General features: G+C 40.8%; 1 protein-coding gene across 3 annotated transcripts in view; it reads right to left on the bottom strand.

The window, feature by feature from the left end:
• kidins220b (kinase D-interacting substrate 220b) overlaps positions 1-20402 on the bottom strand; it is an 82091-nt gene that overhangs the window by 17868 nt on the left and 43821 nt on the right. For all 3 annotated transcript variants that reach the window (XM_060917853.1, XM_060917855.1, XM_060917854.1), the window contains exons 18-22: positions 15315-15455; positions 12767-13004; positions 10564-10652; positions 2766-2910; positions 2516-2678 (exon numbers count right to left, since the gene is read on the bottom strand). In XM_060917853.1, the coding sequence (XP_060773836.1) occupies positions 2516-2678; positions 2766-2910; positions 10564-10652; positions 12767-13004; positions 15315-15455 (776 nt within the window). The remainder of the gene's footprint in view (positions 1-2515; positions 2679-2765; positions 2911-10563; positions 10653-12766; positions 13005-15314; positions 15456-20402) is intronic.

The following is a 20402-nucleotide window of genomic DNA, read 5'->3' as shown; positions in this document are numbered from 1 at the left end:
TATTGAGTTGCATTGCTGACACGTTACCGAGCCTTATTTCCTTGTTTGGTTTCCTGATTTCCTGTCTACGATAGACTGTTTGTGCCTTGCTCGACCCATTGCCTGTTTTCAGACCCTCCAGGATTTCGTGATGTTGCGATTTGCAACTTCAACGCAAATTCAACCAATCCCCGCGAATTCAGGGCGGTGTTGCAATTATATCCAATCACCGCAACTTTCCCGCAAATTTGACCAATCGTTGGCGTCATCTTGAGGTGATGTCGACAAACTACCTTCCGCCTTACTTCCAGTGTTGCCAGATTGGGCAGTTTCAAGTGCATTCTGGGGGGTTTTGAACATATTTTGGGCTGGAAAATGTCAGCAGTATCTGGCAACACTGCTTACTTCCGTGTTTCCATTCAAGAGAAGCAGCATGTGCGAGTCAGTGTTTATATAGGCTTAAATTCTGTTACTGAAAGTGTGTTATGTTTACAGTGAAGGACTGTGTGCACTTTACATTATTTTTTTTTACTTAATACAAGAAATTAATGGATGCCAACATTTTTTGCCAAAATGGTATTTTATTTTCCATTGTTTAGCCAGCTTCAGCATCATACTGTGAGATTCTGTTCAAATTGTTTTTTTTCTTCTATGAAGCCTGAGCCATTTATTTTATTAGTTTATAATTATTGTTTAATTTAGTCTTCAGGAGAGACTGCCTGCACACAGTACTAGTATTAATAGTTTTTTTTTTCTTACATGAAAGCTGAGGCATTTATATTACATTTTAAGGTAACTTCATGTTGTGCTGTGAGGTTCTCTGCACTTTAACTTTTGAACCAACAGGTGCATTTGGATAAGTAAAGCCTATTTTTCTGCATTTTTGTAGTCCTGGTAATCTTTTATATTGGTAAAGTTGTTTATAGGACCATTTCTCAGTGTCTTTGTTTTTTTTAATCAATAGTTTTTCGGTAATAACTTAATATTTAACATATCACTCAATTTTAATCACAAAAAGAGAAAATCACAATTTCTCGCAACTTTCACTTCCTCCCGCAATGTAATTGCAACAAAAACCTAAAAAACACCGCAACTTTCATCGTAATTTTTTGGAAAACCCCCCGCAACATCAGACATTTTAGCCCGCAACAATCACAAAAAAGGCCTGCGAAATCCTGGGGGGACTGTGTTTTACAATTTCGCCTGCCATTCTGGATTGTTTACCTGTCTTCACTTGTATTAATAAACACACCTTCCTCACTTAAATCCGTCTTCCAACCATCTCTGACAGAATACTTCACACTCCCTGAGAAAGAGAAGCACATTCACCTGTTCAGGAACAAACTAACGTTAATGGCACTAAAATGGCCACCGTCAAACGGTACGGTTGAAGTCTTGTTCCCAGACTTGACTCAAAATTTTTTTTTTAATTACTCGGACTTGAACACTGGGGACTCGAGACTGGACTCGGACTCGAGGTTTAGTGACTCGACAACAACACTGATCCAATCTGATCGAGCTTGAGAGGATCTGCTCGGAAGAACGGGAGAGACTGACCATATTCAGGTGTGTAAAGCTTGTAGAGACTTACACAAGATGCCTTGAAGTTGTAATTGCTACAAAAGGTGCTTCTATAAAAGTACTGAACAAATGGTCTGAATACTTATCTAATTGAAAGATCTGAAATTTTTTATTTTTAATAAATCTTACAAATTTTCTAAAAATATTTTGCTGCTTTTGCTGTCATTATGGCTTATTGTGTACAGACTGACAGAAAAAAAAGTAGATTTAATTTAAAATAGATTAAATTTACAACACAAATAATATATGCAAAAACTAATGATGTCCGAATATGTTCCGAACTGAATATATATTTCTTTTTATTCTATCCATATTCACTGAATATGAGCAATCGTGCGCTCTGATTGGCTACTCTACTATTAGGCTGTCAGCTCATATACCATGAGTAAAGAAAAACAAAATGGCGGAGCGTGTTGCTGAACCAACCGAGGACGAAATAAAAACTCGAATCCAAAACAAAATAAAAAAGCAACAAAATATGAAATAAAAGTATTTGATGGCAAGAATGTATCTTTTTTATTTTCAAGAATTATTATTACAGCATTTTTTACAAGCTGCTCCTGTCATTTCGCTGGTTTGTTTACATTTTAAGTGGAAATGATTTTGTCGGACGTTTTGTATAAAGTTTTTATCGAATTTGCAAAAAATAAAAATGCCCTGTTTCTCAAAATCCAGTGAATGTGGAGAGAATAAAAACAATTATTCCACTCAATCTCGTCGTACGGTACATGGCTTATAGCCGACTCAGCTATCAGCTCACATACAACTCGATTTCGTGGAATAACTGTTAAATATATACAGCTTGCTTATGTGTATCATTAAAAAAAAAAACTTACTAACCGCAAATATGTATATTTCAGTGGAGGTCTGTTCACATAGTATTACGAACTAATCAGTCAGCTAGACATTTATGGAGTATACATTCATATATTTAAGAAACAATTGGGTTGCGAACCTTTCGTAGATGGTTTTGAGTGTGGCCTGTTCAGGAATTCCATCCGTCTCTTCCAGGTACAGGATAAGCCACGATGTGCGGTAGGGCCACTGCTCAGTCAGATTGATCCAGGATGCCAGTCGGTCCCAGTTAAAAGTGATCTGATTGGCCCTCAGTAATCGACCTGTGTAAAAGATGCACAGTTTGGGAAACCAGCTACGAGTTTATATGATCGAAAACACACAAGAAACAGTGTGGTGGCAGATCTTACCTGTGACAGACACAATGTTGAGCAGTCTCCTCATGGTCTGAGGGCTGATGTCACTGAACCAGTCCTCAGTGACCAGCAACTTGGTCAGGTCAAAGGACATCTGACGCGTGACTGACCTCTGCATCTGACGCCGCCGGTATGTGTCCTAAAGAGAGAAAAACACAGATTGCCACACCAACTTTAAATCTTTAAAATATCACACACAGTCTAAAGTAATAATATCTATACAGTGGTGCTTGAAAGTTTGTGAACCCTTTAGAATTTTCTATATTTCTGCATAACTATGACCTAAATCATCATCAGATTTTCACACAAGTCCTAAAAGTAGATAAAGAGATTTCGTGGAATAACTGTGGAATAACTTTAATGCGCAAGCTATTGTAACCCCCTCTAACGCACAACATGGGTCACAAGTGACCCGCATTCATTTCTAATGTAATTTCCAGCAAGGACATGGTTTTCTCTCTTACAACTTCTTGAAACAATACATTTAACCCTATAATATTTTATAAATTGACAGATTAGGTAGGGTTTGATGCACAAAAACTATTTATCATTTTTACTTTTGTATCTCATAAATAAACATGTATTTGTAATTTCTCCATTAATTCGCAGACATGGGTCACAAGTGACCCGCATTCATTTCTAATGTAATTCCAAGCATGGATATGGTTTTCTCACTTACACCTTAAAAAATCAATACTTTCACCTACAATATTTAAAAAGTTTATAAAAGTTTATGAACAGGCGCATGGAGACCTCTGTTCATCTCCGGAGGAATGTTACTGAGGCCATGGCAACATGTGGTGTGAAAAGGGGGAGTGCTGAGACCACCCATCCACAAGAGGACTTAAGACAGGGAGGAAAATCCAAGAGGAAGAGATGCAGCCTTTGTCCAACTGCCAGAGATAGGAAAGTCACCCTCTCCTGCTCCAAATGCACACGGCCTATATGCAAGGACCATTCAGTTACTGTGGTCATTTGTGATACATGTAAGAACTGAGACTGCTGTCTCGGCGCGTTCTCAATGTATACATGCCTGTGCCCATGCCAATATAATATTATCTTACCCAATCAGTTTTATTCAGTTACATTTACCACTTCCCCACAGTTTGAAAGTTAATATTCCAGTTGTCCATGGCTCACTATAGCTACTAATGCAGTGAAGTTCAGTATTGGTGTTTACAGTGTTAGTTGCTGTACATAATGTACAATGTACAATGTTTAATGTTTTAAATATACCAACAACCTTTTTAATCAGATTACTATTAGAAATGATTTAGATTTTTAGAATATTATTTTTTTGTTATTTGTAGTGAAATGGTTCGCATAATATTTTTTATCTTAATCACAATCACTTAGCCAACACAGGTCATTTCTGACCCATGTGTTCAACCGCTGTACTGCTTCACAAAATGTATTCCAATTCATGGAGTAGCCATAGTGGAATGAACATAATTATTGCTGTTTTTTAAAAGCTGAATATGTAATGATAAATTTTGATATTAAATGATGAAATAAACTAATTTCAAATATTACTGCAAATAAATTCTGATTCTTATTAATTTTACATAGGAAATTAATGCCTATGTAAATTTGTGACCCATGTGTGCAAATATAATATAGCTACATAAAAAGTGTTATAATTCAATGGGTAACCATAAATTAATGAAAAGAATAATTAATGTTTGAAAAAAACTGAATAAGTGATGGAAACTTGGTAAATTAAATGAAAAATTAATTAAAAAAAAAAAAAAACTAGCTAAGAAACACTAAACCTTCAACAAAACTCCATAGAAAATGAATGCGGGTCACTTGTGACCCATGTTGTGCATTAGAGGGGTAGTGACAAAAAAAGTATTTTTATTTAAAATCGTTTAGAGATATAAATTTAAAAAAGTTTTGAAATGAACAAAAACAAGTTAATTGAGGAATTCATGGAGTGTGGGGTCATGAAAATAATTTATTGCAGAGATAAAAAGCAAATTAAACGCAGCCGGGTCACTTGTGACCCATGTTGCGCATTAAAGGTTAAACAAACGAGACAAAAATATCATGCTTGGTCATTTATTTATTGAGGAAAATGATCCAATATTACATATCTGTGAGTGGCAAAAGTATGTGAACCTCTAGGATTTGCAGTTAATTTGAAGGTGAAATTAGAGTCAGGTGTTTTCAATCAATGGGATGACAATCAGGTGAACAAAGTCTGATCTTCACAACACATATTTGTGGAAGTGTATTATGGCACGAACAAAGGAGATTTCTGAGGACCTCAGAAAAAAAAAAGCATTGTTGATGCTCATCAGGCTGGAAAAGGTTACAAAACCATCTCTAAAGAGTTTGGACTCCACCAACCCACAGTCAGACAGATTGTGTACAAATGGAGGAAATTCAAGACCATTGTTACCCTCCCCAGGAGTTGTCGACCAACAAAGATCACTCCAAGAGCAAGGCGTGTAATAGTTGGCGAGGTCACAAAGGACCCCAGGGTAACTTCTAAGCAACTGAAGGCCTCTCTCACATTGGCTAATGTTCATGAGTCCAGCATCAGGAGAACACTGAACAACAATGGTGTGCATGGCAGGGTTGCATGGAGAAAGTCACTGCTCTCCAAAAAGAACATTGCTGCTCGTCTGCAGTTTGATAAAGATCACGTGGACAAGCCAGAAGGCTATTGGAAAAATGTTTTGTGGACGGATGAGAGGGAGGGAGGGAGGGAGGGAAGGAGGGAAGGAAGGAAGGAAGGAAGGAAGGAAGGAAGGAAGGAACTTTATTCATCACACACTTGTGAAATATCCTCTCTGCATTTAACCCATCTGAAGCAGTGAACACACACATGCACACACGTGAGCAATGAGCACACAGACATACCCAGAGCAGTGGGCAGCCATGCTAACAGCGCCCGGGGAGCAGTTGGGAGTTAGGTGCCTCGCTCAAGGGCACCTCAGCCCAAGGCCGTCCCATATTAACCTAATTAACATAAAATAGAACTTTTTGGTTGAAATGAGAAGCGTTATGTTTGGAAAAAGGAAAACACTGCATTCCAGCATAAGAACCTTATCCCATCTGTGAAACATGGTGGTGGTAGTATCATGGTTTGGGCCTGATTTGCTGCATCTGGGCCAGGACGGCTTGCCATCATTGATGGAACAATGAATTCTGAATTATACCAGCGAATTCTAAAGGAAAATGTCAGGACATCTGTCCATGAACTGAATCTCAAGAGAAGGTGGGTCATGCAGCAAGACAACGACCCTAAGCACACAAGTCGTTCTACCAAAGAATGGTTATAGAAGAATAAAGTGAATGTTTTGGAATGGCCAAGTCAAAGTCCTGACCTTAATCCAACCGAAATGTTGTGGAAGGACCTGAAGCGAGCAGTTCATGTGAGGAAACCCACCAACATCCCAGAGTTGAAGCTGTTCTGTACGGAGGAACGGGCTAAAATTCCTCCAAGCCGGTGTGCAGGACTGATCAACAGTTACCGCAAACGTTTAGTTGCAGTTATTGCTGCACAAGGGGGTCACACCAGATACTGAAAGCAAAGGTTCACATACTTTTGCCACTCACAGATATGTAATATTGGATCATTTTCCTCAATAAATAAATGACCAAGTATAATATTTTTGTCTCATTTGTTTAACTGGGTTCTCTTTATCTACTTTCAGGACTTGTGTGAAAATCTGATGTTGTTTTAGGTCATATTTATGCAGAAATATAGAAAATTCTAAAGGGTTCACAAACTTTCAAGCACCACTGTATATTGCTATATAAAAGACTGTAGAAATGACAACCAATTATGACTGTCCTCATGATATAGGTATGGTCATTACATAAAGAATTTGAAGTTCTTACATAATACAGTACGATACAGTATCGTCTTTAATTCAAATAGCTTTCAACTTTATTATAAATAAAGTTATTTTGGCTTGTGGCTCTTCAAGTTGTGCTTGATCATTAATAATCCTGCCAAAATCGCTCACTCGTTCACTACTCCCTATATAGGGAATTACTATATAGGGGACTATATAGTGAGCTCATTGGTAAAATGAAAAAACGCTTTCGGGCACCACTCCGTCGTGCTGGTATTTACATCATTACTGTCGCACAATTAAAACGTGCCAGATCAGTCGGCTGGTGGGTTTTCAAAAATAAACACATGCATGTACAGTATTTCTGTGATAAATCCATACTATACTGAGCGTATTTCCCAAATTAATCAATACAAAGTAGCTGCATCTTTCAGTTCTTTTAAATCAAGGCTGAATACTTTCTTCTTTGCCGCTGCCTTTTATTAAATCTAATTTGAGGCTTCTAATTTGATTTCTTTCAGCGCGACTGCAATGCATGATGGGATACATTGCTTTGGTTAGTGACCATCGGTTGTACACTACTTTTCGTGATGCATTGTGGGATACTTTGAGTGCACTATATAGGGTGTAAATAATCCTCGCTAAAGTTTCGGACAGCACTATAAAATGGCGTCCCCACTATATAGTGAGTAGGGAGCGATTTCGGACACAGGGTATATGTTGCATGCCCATAGACATGTGTTAGGAACTCATTAACTTACCTGAAGCCCGCAAACGTATTGCTTCCCTGACAGTTCCTTTTAAACATCATCTATATTTTACTGTTCAGCATTTTAAACTCTAGCACTAGTTTTTTTTTTTTAATCAGATTTTTAATTTGGTTTCTATCGGAGTGTCTCGATACTAAAGAAAAATCATATCTCTTTCCAAAGGATACACATGCATATACAACTGAAGTGATAAACTCTGATATAGATATTGGAATTAAGCTCCGATCTGTGTGTCTGTCACAGACCTGTTTACCCCAAATTTGCCCTGTCAGTAGTCTTGCAGTAGCTTGTCAGTAGTTTTGGTAAGCTGTCAGTAGGAATTTTACTGGGGTCCAATCTATGTAATGTATCGAAGACAAAAAGTAGAAAGCAGCCTATTAGATAATAGTACTCATTCAAGTTGAAAGTAAGTGATAGATTACATGAACAAAATTTTAAAAATTAAAATCTAGCACTGGTCTTATTTTTTTCTGTCAAGTTAAGCACCTGTGAGAACCAAAAAGCAAACCCATGTAAGATTCTAGATCTGCTCCATAATCCTCATATTACCAAGCCTAGACTCTAAGGTCTACTTGTTGACTCCTCATACACTTCATTATTTCAGTATCTCTGAAATAACCAGAAGACTAGCAGTAATACTTATTTAGGATGCTACAATAAGAAAAAATATTTCAGAGACCATACTATGCTCTAATATGGCCCTTTTCCACTACCCTTTTTCAGCTCACTTCAGCTCGCTTCAGCTCACTTCAGCCCGACACGGCTCGCGTTTCGACTACCAAAAACCAGCACGACTCAGCTCGCTTCAGCCCTGCTTAGCCCCTAAAACTCGCACCGTTTTGGAGTGGGGCTGAAGCAAGCCAAGCCGTGCCGAGTGAGGCTGGGGGCGTGAGCAGACACTCCCCTGTGCACTGATTGGTGAGGAGGAGTGTCCTCACATGCCCACACACGCCCCGCGAGCGCGCTGGGATCTGTAAACACCGCAAACCCGGAAGAAGAAGAATTACGAGAATTTCTGAAGCCTTATGCGCCTCGCCTCATCTATACGCTCTTGCCAGTATCTGTTGGCGTTGTCGGTGACAACAAGCCACAGCACCAAGACCAGCAACACTAACGACTCCATGTCCTCCATGTTTATTGTTTACTATCCGGGTCGTGAGACTACCGCTTAAAAGCTCACTGAATCAGTGACATACAGAGCATCGTGGACGAGTTCGCGGAGCGCAAGGCTCGTCGTATGCCCTTCAAATAATGCGCACAGTAGGCTATTGATGTTTTATTATGAGCCATGTACAGTATGTCACCTGTTTTTTTGTTTCTGAGTTACATGTTCGTTTGAAGGACTTAATGTACAAAATAACATAGTTGCACCCCGTAGTGTTGAAATTGGTAAACACAGTGCATTCAGTGAGGTTTGCACCGCCGTCCTTTTATTTCTGACTCTTCCTGTCACCGTTGCAACCTCTGAGCGCTCATTCGTATGCCCTTCAAATAATGTGCGCAGTATAGGCTATTGATGTTTTATTATGAGCCATGTACAGTATCCTAATGTTTTTTGTTTCTGAGTTACATGTTCGTTTGAAGGACTTGATGTACTAAATAACATATAGTTGCACCCGGTAGTGTTGAAATTGGTAAACACCGCAGTTGCGGACATTTTGTAGCCTAAAATGATGTTATGATAAGCTTTAATAAAGGGCCCGGTCATTTGCCCCGCCCCCGGCCCGGCTCTGACTTGTTCCGCCACTGTCACTGATGTCACTGTTTGCGCTGCTTAACGACATCACGTGACGTCCACCCACTTTCGCTAACTCCACCCAATGTGTCCACCCACTTCCAGCCAGCACGGTTCAGCGCGGTTGTAGTTGAAATGCAACTCCAACAGCCCCGCTCAGCTCGACTCAGCACGGCACGGCTCAGCCGCGTTTGTAGTGGAAAAGCGGCAATAGGCTACTTAATACTTGATTGGCAGCTATACTGATCTCACACTCTTTACTAACAAATCACAAGTCATTGATACCTGGCAACTTGACAAAAGAAAAAAAAATGTCAACATCAAAAAAGTTTAATTTCAAGTTAACAAAGTTTGACATTGGTTAATAACTGAACATGCATTTATGGCAACTCAATTACGGCATTCAATGCAACGTACGGTAAACGTGGCTTAAACGTGATTAACATGGCCGCGCCCATGACTATACGATCGATGTTCGATTCCCACAATAAATATGATTATAAAGTAAGTCATGAACAGGGTTTTTTCTAGAAAAATTTAGTACGAGGGCGCTCACCATGGCGAGGGAGTGAAGCGGGGGGGGGGGATGGTGCCGGTTGTCCCCCCCCGCCGTGCAAAGCCTTTGAAAAATGCTCCAATGGGACATTCTGAGGCTATCTGAGAGGGAAATTGTAACAAATTGTCTGTCAACATTGAAAAAGAAAGAAGTAATCATCTCCTGCCCCGGACAGTCTTTGGCTTTCTTCCGTTTCGTGCCGCAGGATGACATCTTTAAATGCCCAAGTGTCAACAAAAACAACTCGCGAACTACTTCTGTCAAAAGCTCCGTGGGTGGGTGAAAGGTCATTCAGTCTCGAGAAATCTCGCTCTACAAGTCAGCTGACCTTGTATGCAACCCATGTCAAATCTCGCGAGAGCAGCCGCGACAACTAAACAACATGGCGCCTCAGTCTGGAAAACGCCAATTCGGATTGTTTTTGCACCGTCTGGCGGTGTATCTACTATGATTGGAATATTTTTGGAGCAATTATAACATATTTGATGATCAGATACATTGTCACGTAGTGTTGCTGGGATGTTTTCACGGAGTCGGTAAGGGGGCGCACGCCAAGAGTAAGAGGGCGCAGCGCCCCTGTTCCCCCGTTTAGACGAAAGCCTGATGAAACATTTGGCAACATTTCGGCCATAAATCGTAGTTTTTGGACAAGAATTCGCAGTCCGTATTTTGTTTTGAAAAATCGTAGGAACTACGGACAAATCGTAGGAGTAAACAGGTCTGCTGTCACAATCACCCCAACGCTGCAATGCCAGAATACTGGTGTGTAGTTAGTTCAGTGGAAGGTTATTCAATCAAACCTGCTACAGTCTCGGTAATCTGACCGTATGGTTTTTGTTCCAGGGTATTGTCACAGACTACAGACAATAGTTTTAATTTGTCATGAGGAAGACAGAACAGTGGGGTTTGCATGTGGGCTCACCCTGCGATTCAAAGTAGTCTTACTACCCAGTTTAGCCATTTCACCAAGACTGTTTTGGGATAGCTTCCTGTCCAGCTCCTCATGCCAACCTGCAAACAGGAAGCACATAAAGACAAGCAGCTCAGAAACAGAACACCTAAAATACCAAAAAAGATTTGTATGTAAAAAGTAAGCCACTGTAGGGCTGTATGGTTACAGCTGCTGCATCACCCAGCAGCTGCAAGTTTCTTTTTCCATTAGCCGAAACAGAGCGTGAACAAGTATTAAGACTAAGCACACTAGATGCTCCAACTCTTTGCAGTGGAACTGTGAAAGTGAATTATGACCTGAGTGTTGTGCTCTGTGATCAAGTCCAGTGTAGATTAGTTTGGGGGAATTAATTTTATTCCTGACCTCTAGCAACAGTTCATGCTAGTGCTAAGTGTCTATATTTTTAATATTCACTGAATATCAAATATAGTCAAGCCGGAAAGTCTGCACACCCCTTTCACCTTCTCCACATTTTACTATGTTACAGACTTATTCTACAATAGATTGAGTTCATTTTTTGCTTCAAACATCTACACACAATCGCCAAGTGAAAACAGGTTTTTAGAAAATATGTAATTTTATTTTACTGACAAAAATAGGTTATTTAGGGGTTACGTATCTGTACACACCCTTAGCCTAATACTTGGTTGATGCACCTTTGGCAACAATTACAGCTTCAAGGCGTCTTGGGAAAGAAGCTACGAGCTTAGCACACTTGTTTCTGGACATTTTTGTCCATTCCTCTTATATCCTTGCAAGCTCCATCAGGTTGGATGGGGAGCATCGGTACACAGCCATTTTCAGCTCCTTCCACAGATATTCAATTGGATTCAGGTCTGGGCTCTGGCTGGGCAACTCAAGGACATTCACAGACTTTCTCTGAAGCCGCTCCTTTGTTCTCTTGGCTGTGTGCTTCAGGTAGTCATGTTGGAAGGTAAACCTTCGCCCCAGTGCGCTCTGGAGCAGGTTTTCTTCAAGGATCTTGTTGCATTTGGCTGCATTCATCTTTCCCTCTATCAGGACTAGTCGCCCTATTCCCGCTGCTGAAAAACATCCCCACGTCATGATGCTGCCACCGCCATGCTTCACTGTAGAGATGGCATTAGCCAGGTGATAAGCAGTGCCTGGTTTCCTCCAGACGTGATGCTTGGTATTCAGGCCAAAAAGTTCAATTTTGGTTTCATCGGACCAGAAATTCTTGTTTCTCATGGTTCGAGACTCCTCTAGGTGCCTTTTGGCAAACTCCAAGCAGGCTGTCATGTGCCTTTTACTAAGGAGTGGCTTCCGTCTGGCCACTCTACCATAAAGGCCTGATTTGCGGAGTGCGACCTAGATGGTTGATCTTCTGAAAGGTTCTCCCATCTCTACAAGGATATGCTGGAGCTCTGTCAGAGTGACCCTCGGGTTCCTGCTCACCTCCCTGGCCAAGGCCCGTCTTCCCCAGTTGCTCAGTTTGGCTGGGCAGCCAGGTCTAGGAAGATTCTTGGTGGTTCCAAACTTCTTCCATTTATGAATGATGGTGGCCACTGTGCTCTTTGGGACCTGTAAAGCTGCAGCAATTTTTCTGTATGCTTCTCCAGATCTCTGCCTTGACACAATCCTGTTTCTGAGGTCTGCAGATAATTCCTTTGACCCCATGGCTTGGAGTTTGCTCTGACATGTACTGTCAACTGTGGGACCTTATATAGGCAGGTGTTGGCAATCCCCAATCATGTCCAATCAATTGAATTTACCACAGGTGGACTGCAATTAAGTTGTAGAAACATCTTAAGCAGTATCAGTGGAAACAAAATGCACCTCAGCTCACTTTTGGGTGTCATATCAAAGGGTGTGCACACTTGTGTACATAGGATATTTTACATTTTGATTTTTAATAAATTAGCACAAACGTCTAAAAACCTGCTTTCACTGTCATTATGGGCGATTTTGTGTAGAATTTTGTGACAAAAAAATGAACTCAATCTATTGTAGAATAAGTCTGTAACGAAATAAAACGTGGAGAAGGTGAAAGGGGTGTGCAGACTTTCCGGCTTGACTGTACCTATGTGATGCCGTGATGCTTAGCACCAAGCTGTGCGCAGTTTTTAACCATGCTCTTGTGAAATTTCCATCAGCATGAGTTCCTTTCAATACGTACTGTGCTGTACACTCAATATCAGGTAATCTGACTCACCCTCCGAATTGCCCGTTTCTCCATTGGCTGGAGCTGGTGCGCACATTTTCTTAGCACTGCTAAGGCCTCGGCTGTTGAGAAAAACGGGCAGGTGTACGATGTTGCGCATGTAGTCGTGGCCGTTGATGTTGGAGTCACGCAATACACTGTTCAGGTTCTGGTTGATGGCTTTAATGATAATGTGAGGGTCACTGGCAAAGATAGAGATGAATGGTCCTTTGGAGAAAAGCACCCTCACCTGGACATTAAAGGAATTACAAGAAAATGACATATGATCAACATTTCAACCAATTACACCGATCAGCCATAACATTATGGCCACTGACAGGTGAAGTGAATAACACTATCTCATTACAGTGGCACCTGTCAAGGGGTGGGATGTATAAAGCACCAAGAGAACAGTCAGTTCTTGAAGACGATGTGTTGGAAGCAGGAAAAACGGTCAAGCGTAAGGATCTGAGCGACTCTGACAAGAACCAAACTGTGATGGCTAGATGACTGGGTCAGAGCATCTCCAAAATGGCACATCTTGTGGGGTGCTCCCAGTATGCAGTGGTTAGTACCAGGCTTGTAGTACTCGAGTCCAGGACTTGGACTCGAGTCTGACTCGTGCCTTAATTTTAAGGGCTCGTGACTCGACTTGGACTTGAGCACTGATGACTCGGTCTTGGACTCGGACTCGTGCCTTAACTGCATTAGGACATGCAAATTGGAGACGAGGACTCCAGTTTATTTATTTATTTTTTTGTAACATGCCATAATAATTTGGCATAAAATATTTATACTGTATCTACATTAACTTTTGTACTAGAGTGTCACACCTGCACGCCTTGGCGTGTGCATCAGATAGACTCTCGGGTGCGCTCCGGACAGCGCGTGTGCCAAGCGGACTCTCGCGCACGCACAGTAAACAACTCATGCCTGCACAGGATTAAGGCGCAAACAGCGCCTATATAAAAACTGTGAAAACACACTTACTTTGCGAAGTATTGAGTTGCGTTGCTGATACATTACTGAGCCTTATTTCCTTGTTTGGTTTTCTGATTTCCTGTTTCTTGTCTACGATAGCCTGTTTGTGCTTCGCTCGACCTATTGCCGGTTTCACTGTTTTACGATTTTGCCTGCCGTTCTGGATTGTTTACCGTCTTCACTTGTATTAATAAAACACACATTCTGCACTTACATCTGTCTGCCAGCCATCTCTGACAGAATACTTCGCACTCCCTGATAAAGAGAAGCACATTCACCTGTTCATACGTCATGTTCAGGAACAAACTAATGTTAATGGTGCTGAAACAGCCACCGTCAAGTGGCGCGGTTGAAATCTTGTTCTCGGACTCGACTTGGATCAGTAGTGGACTCGACTCAAATTTTTTTTTAATGACCTGGACTTGAACACTAGGGACTCGAGACTGGACTCGAAGTTTAGTGACTCGACTACAACACTGGTTAGTACCTAACAAAAGTGGTCCAAGGAAGGACAACTGGTGAACCAGCAACAGGGTCATGGGTGTCAAAGGCTCACTGATTCACATCAGGCACGAAAGCTCACCCATATGGTCTAAACGTGACCATTTACTTGGATGATCTATGATATGCATACATTTATATCCATTATGTACCATGTGCACTAAATTGCTGGTCTTTACAACACGTACAGCTAAGCATGTATTTCACGTTTCTGTTTCTTTTAAGCTAGCCGCACACTACGCCGATCCACGCGGTACCGAACCGACCCATTTCAGAGCCGACTCCCGACAGGGCACGCACATATCCCCAACTAGCATCATAAACATTCCGCTAAATATCACGTGACAATAGCTTTGTGATTGGCTATTGGATATAGTTACTGTTAAATCCAACACTTGAAGATGTTACAGGCTGAATTACAAATGACACAACATGGAATATGTAGCGCACTATCTAGGCTGCATGAGCTATTATTTCCAACCTTAAATAGTGCACTTATATAGGGGAGTTAAAGCGATTTGGAATTCAGCCACACAACTTGAGCAGAGTGGCTTTCCAGCCCACTGTCTATGGATAAAGCTTCAGTCTATGGAATTACAGTATATACCTGCATCAGGTGCTACCAACACGTATTTCTCGCGCTAGAAATTGTGTTTAATGATGTCACGTGTTATATGCGAAAGATATGATTGGCTATTGCTAGCGACTCTCGCCGATCAGTCTGGCTCCCGATTAGTTTTTCGAATCGGCTGTGAGATGAGTCGGTACCATCGAAAACTAGTCTTTACGCCTGACTCGTGACTTCAGTTGGCTCGGTACGCTGAAAATCGGCGTAGTGTGCGGCTAGCTTTACAGTGTACTATGAGAAATAAAAGTTAAGAAATCTTATCTGGTTTGCAATTATTATTGACAAAGGAACTCACATGCAAATGCTTTGGCAGGTTGTGAATTGTTGCACCAATTTCATGAACCCTTCATTCAATTTGGAACAAAATACTAATCGAGTCATCTTTTTGAGAACAAGCGATAGAGCAGAGACTTTGCTGGCTCATAAATGTTCTAGGCTCCTGTTTCTCACCGTATCCAACATTTGCAGGACTTTATCTTGCTCGCAGGAATCCAGACCATCAATGATGACAACTAGACGTGTTTGATTCTGGGTGAAGCTGTCAATAGTTTTCGCCATTTTAGCCATGAGTTCCACCTCACTTTTTAACACCTGCAAAGTAAAGTCAGAGAACAGAGTGAGGCTTTATTATGTGGAATAAATATGCATGTCTTGTAATAAAATAGGTACCCTATGGGTACGTGTGGCTTATGCTTATAAATAAAATTGTTTTCTGATCCCATGTCCATACAGTAAATATAGCATATATACTAGTGCATCTCAAAAAATTAGAATACCATGAAAAAGTTCCTTTTTTTCATAATTTAATTCAAAAAGGTAAACTTTCATATATTCTATATTCATTACATGTAAAGTGAAATATTTAAAGCCTTTTTTGTTTTAAATTTTGATGATTATGGCTTATAGCTCATGAAAATCAGAAATCCAGTATCTCAAATTATTAGAATATTCCCTAAGATCAATCAAAAAAGGATTTACAATACAGAAATGTCCAACTTCTGAAAAGTATATTCATTTATACACTCAATACTTGGTAGGGGCTCCTTTACCATGAATTACTGTATCAATGCGGTGTGGCATGGAGGTGATCAGTCTGTGGCACTGCTGAGGTGTTATTGAAGCCCAGGTTGCTTTGATAGTGGCCTTCAGCGTATCTGTATTTTTGGGTCGGGTGTTTCTCATCTTCCTCTTGACAATATCCCATAGATACTCTATGGGGTTCAGGTCAGGCAAGTTGGCTGGCCAATCAAGCACAGTAATATCATGGTCAGCAAACCATTTGGTAGTAGTTTTGGCACTGTGGGTAGGTGCTAAGTCCTGCTGGAAAAGGAAATCAGCATCTCCAAAAGCTTGTCAGCAGATGGAAGCATGAAGTGCTCTAAAATCTCTTGGTAGATGGCTGTGTTGACTTTGGACTTGATAAAATACAGTGGACCAACACCAGCAGATGACATGGCACCCTAAATCATCACAGACTGTGGGAACTTCACACTGGGCTTCAAACACCTTGGATTCTGTGCCGCTCCACTCTTCCTCCAGACTCTAGAACCGTGATTTCCAAATTAAATGCAAAATGTACTTTCATCTGAAAAGAGGACTTTGGACCACTGAGCAAAAGTCAATTTCTTTCTCTCCTTAGCCCAGATAAGACACTTCTGACATTGTCTCTGGCTCAGGAGTAGCTTGATATTAGGAATGCGAAAGTTGTATCCCCTTTCTTGAAGATGTCTGTTCGTGATGGGTCTTGATACACTGACACCAGCCTCAGTCCACTCCTTGTGAAGCTCTCCCAAGTTCTTGAATCAACTTTTCTTGACAATCCTCTCAAGACTGCGGCCATCCCTGTTGCTTGTGCACCTTTTCCAGCCACCCTTTTCAGCAAAGACCTTTTGTGGCTTACCCTCCTTGTGGACGGCATCAGTGATCATCTTCTGGACAACAGTCAAGTCAGCAGTCTTCCCCATGATTGTGGTTGTGTGTACTGAACTAGACCGAGAGATACACTGTGTTCATACTGTTTTACTCAAACTCGAAATGAAATATTCTTATATTTTGAGATGGGTTTATGTTTTTGTACTGTATGCCATACTGATTAAAATTAAAATAGAAAAATGCTTGAAACATTTTAGTTTATGTGTAATGAGTCTATAATATATAACATTTTCACTTTCTTAAATAACTGACGGAAAATATTGAACTTTTTCACAATATTCTAATTTTTTTGAGATGCACTAGTACATGTTATCAACAATACTCACCTCATCTCTTGCAAGCATCACCAAGCTGTTAGCAGCATCAGGGCTTGTAGTATTTTGTTTACTGTGTTTTGTTCAAAATACAGTGCTGTGAACTATATTTTCAAAATAGTAAGAAAGCACTTGTTCATGAATTGTCTTAGGAGCATTATTTAGTACTAATGCGCACATTTTGTTTCATAAGTGTAGTGTAAAGACTCTAAAATAAAAAATAAAATTAAAGCCGCAAGCGGCCTCGACAGGCCCTCGCGCCAGCGGCCAAGGGGGGCGGGGGCATGCATCCCCGCGAAATTCCTTCCACAGCTTCCTCGGCAAGAGACATTACTCCCACAATGGCGACAAAGCACAGAATTGGACACATGGCAACAATAGGGTCTCGCACTGTACGGTGCTCGGGGCCTAATAATAATAGCGAAAGTGCACAAAATTTGGGGTATATGTCAGGTGAGCTATGAAGAGTTTGCGAATGAAGTTCGATGACAATTGAGTAAATAGAAGATGAGATATAGATTTTTGAAGAATAAATTTTTGGTTTTTCCCATGTCAGTAGGTGGCGCTATGCTGTACATGAGCGATTATGAGTTGGAGAAATAAGTGTCTACAACAGCAACGTACTATCACAAGGTAGTGGTGTGAAGGAAAAGCATTATGGAATTATTTCCCAAAAACCCGTTTTGGAGCAATTGCGTCGGCCAAAAACAGCGCCCCCCATGGACGAAAATTCCCAAAATGTGGTATACATGACATGGGAGGTAGTAAGAGGGTGGCCGTGAAGTCTGACCAAATTTGAGGAAAGATTGGATTTTCTGCCCAAAAAAGCACCCCCAGTGGCGAAAGTGCACAAAATTTGGCGTATATGTCAGGTGAGCTATGAAGAGTTTGCGTATGAAGTGTGATGACAATTGAGTAAATAGAAGATGAGATATAGATTTTTGAAGAATAAATTTTTTGGTTTTTCCCATGTCAGTAGGTGGCGCTATGCTGTACATGAGCGATGATGAGTTGGAAAAATAAGTGTCTACAACAGCAACGTACTATCACAAGGTAGTGGTGTGAAGGAAAAGCATTATGCAATTATTAACCAAAAACCCGTTTTGGAGCAATTGCGTCGGCCAAAAACAGCGCCCCCCATGGACGAAAATTTCCAAAATGTGGTATACATGACATGGGAGGTAGAAAGAGGGTGGCCATGAAGTTTGACCAAATTTGAGGAAAGATTGGAATTTTTGCCCAAAAATAGCGCCCCCAGTGGCGAAATAGCACAGAAATTGGGTCACATGTCAGAAGCCCAATGAGTGATTTGCGTGTGAAGTATGAGCAGTTTTGAGCAATCAGAAGATTTGTTAGGAATTTTTAAGCATGTAAAATTTTGCATCGAAAATTGATTGACGTATAACTTCTGAACGCTGTATCCTACATGAAACGTATTTAGTAACTTTTGTCAGCCATGTCTGTAGATGATGTGTATCAATTTTGGTGACATTCCTATGAACGGTCTAGGAGGAGTTGCGCCGTCTTCGTGGCCATGCATTTCGCACAAAAGTGAAATTACCTCACTTCCTGTTGGGCGTGGCTAATGCATTGGCATTACATTTTTGTCCGGCTTAGTGAGATACATATGCGTACCAAATGGCATGCCACTACTACAAACTACAAGGCACCCAGGCACCCTAATGCGGGAGGCCAAAATCACAACGACTTAGGGGGCGCTATAGAGGCCCGGAGCCCCGGCCAAGTTTGGGCTTCTGGTTCTGAGTAGCGGTGGCAATTCTCGGAACTGGCGCCAAATTTCGTGCGTTTTCGCCCATGGCAAGTGCCCCGAAAATGGCCCAACAGCGGAGAAAAATAAAGAAGAAGAAGAAGACGGAAGAAGAAGAAGAAGAAGACGGAAGAATAATAATAGTGAACTCTTACAAGAACAATAGGGCCTTCGCCCATAGGGCTCGGGCCCTAATTAAAGCAAATAGCAGAATTTTGATATCGGCGTCTCAAAATATCTGCTAAAAAGCTTAAGAAGAAACCAAAAAAAACCCTTACAAAACCTTTTATTTGACCTTTCAGAAGGACCAAACAAAAGCTGTGATAATCAAAAGGTAAATTTTCTTCAAATAAACACCACTTACTTGATCTCGAATCAGTAACCTTGGCGAACCACGAGGTGAATTTAGTTTATCTTTTTATCCGCTGATTATCTTCCGATACTACGGAGTTATAACAAGGTTTCTCTTATTTCGTTTCTGATTGGTTCCGAAGTTTATCAAGAAGTAGAACGGGTAATTGAACTTAATCAGTATAAGTGCTGATTGGTTACGAAGTTTCGCTATCGTTACACTCATTCTTACATTCTTATAACAACATGATGACATGGTGGCTTCACCACTCGTTCTTGTGTACCTTTGATAACACGAGATCACGATTCGCCATTCTAGTGACCGTAATGCGTATGCGCAGTGCACTATTGTTACACTCATTCTTACAACACGATGACATACTGGCTACTGCCTCGCTTTGCCTCTCTGAGGTAGTAACCACAATAAAGAAACCATAAATTCCCTCCAAAATATACACATTCAATGCAATCCTTGCATTAAACATGATTTACTTGAGAATGACATACTAGGGCTGCAGTCAGAGCTGCAAACATTGGTTGGAAGAAAATCCTAGCAGATAGATGGAAAAAAAAATAAAAAATAATTTAAAAGAAAACACTTTGACAATGATGTCTAATGATGTCTCAATCACGTTCAGGAGTACATTCTGTGTAAAAGAACAAGCAATTATAGGTCCGTCTCAGAAACTGGTCTCTCATTTGGGACATTATGGTCAAAAAATAAATGTTCTAATTTTACTTTTTTTTTTTTGCATTTCCCTAACACTCAATGTTTCTTTTATCATGTTTAATAAGAATAAAGATAGTATCTTGCTTTATCTGGCCTCCACTGTGGAAATTTATTTTGATTACAATTCAAATGCTTTTGTAAAATTGATTTACATATAAAATAACTCCTGTATGAACAGAGCAGGAGTCTGGTTCGCATTGCCGGCAGTAGGTCAGACATGTTCCCAGTGCATGTTGGACTCTGGCAGGGCTGCCCTTTGTCACCGGTTCTGTTCATAATTTTTATGGACAGAATTTCTAGGCGCAGCCAGGGGCCGGAAGGAATCCTGTTTGGGAACCACTGGATTTCATCTCTGCTTTTTGCGGATGATGTTGTCCTGTTGGCTTCTTCAAACCAGGACCTTCAGCATGCACTGGGGCGGTTTGCAGCCGAGTGTGAAGCGG

This window comes from Neoarius graeffei, chromosome 3 (assembly GCF_027579695.1).
Source record: "Neoarius graeffei isolate fNeoGra1 chromosome 3, fNeoGra1.pri, whole genome shotgun sequence".
Classification (NCBI taxonomy): domain Eukaryota; kingdom Metazoa; phylum Chordata; class Actinopteri; order Siluriformes; family Ariidae; genus Neoarius; species Neoarius graeffei.
This window is presented reverse-complemented; position numbering and strand designations above follow the sequence as displayed.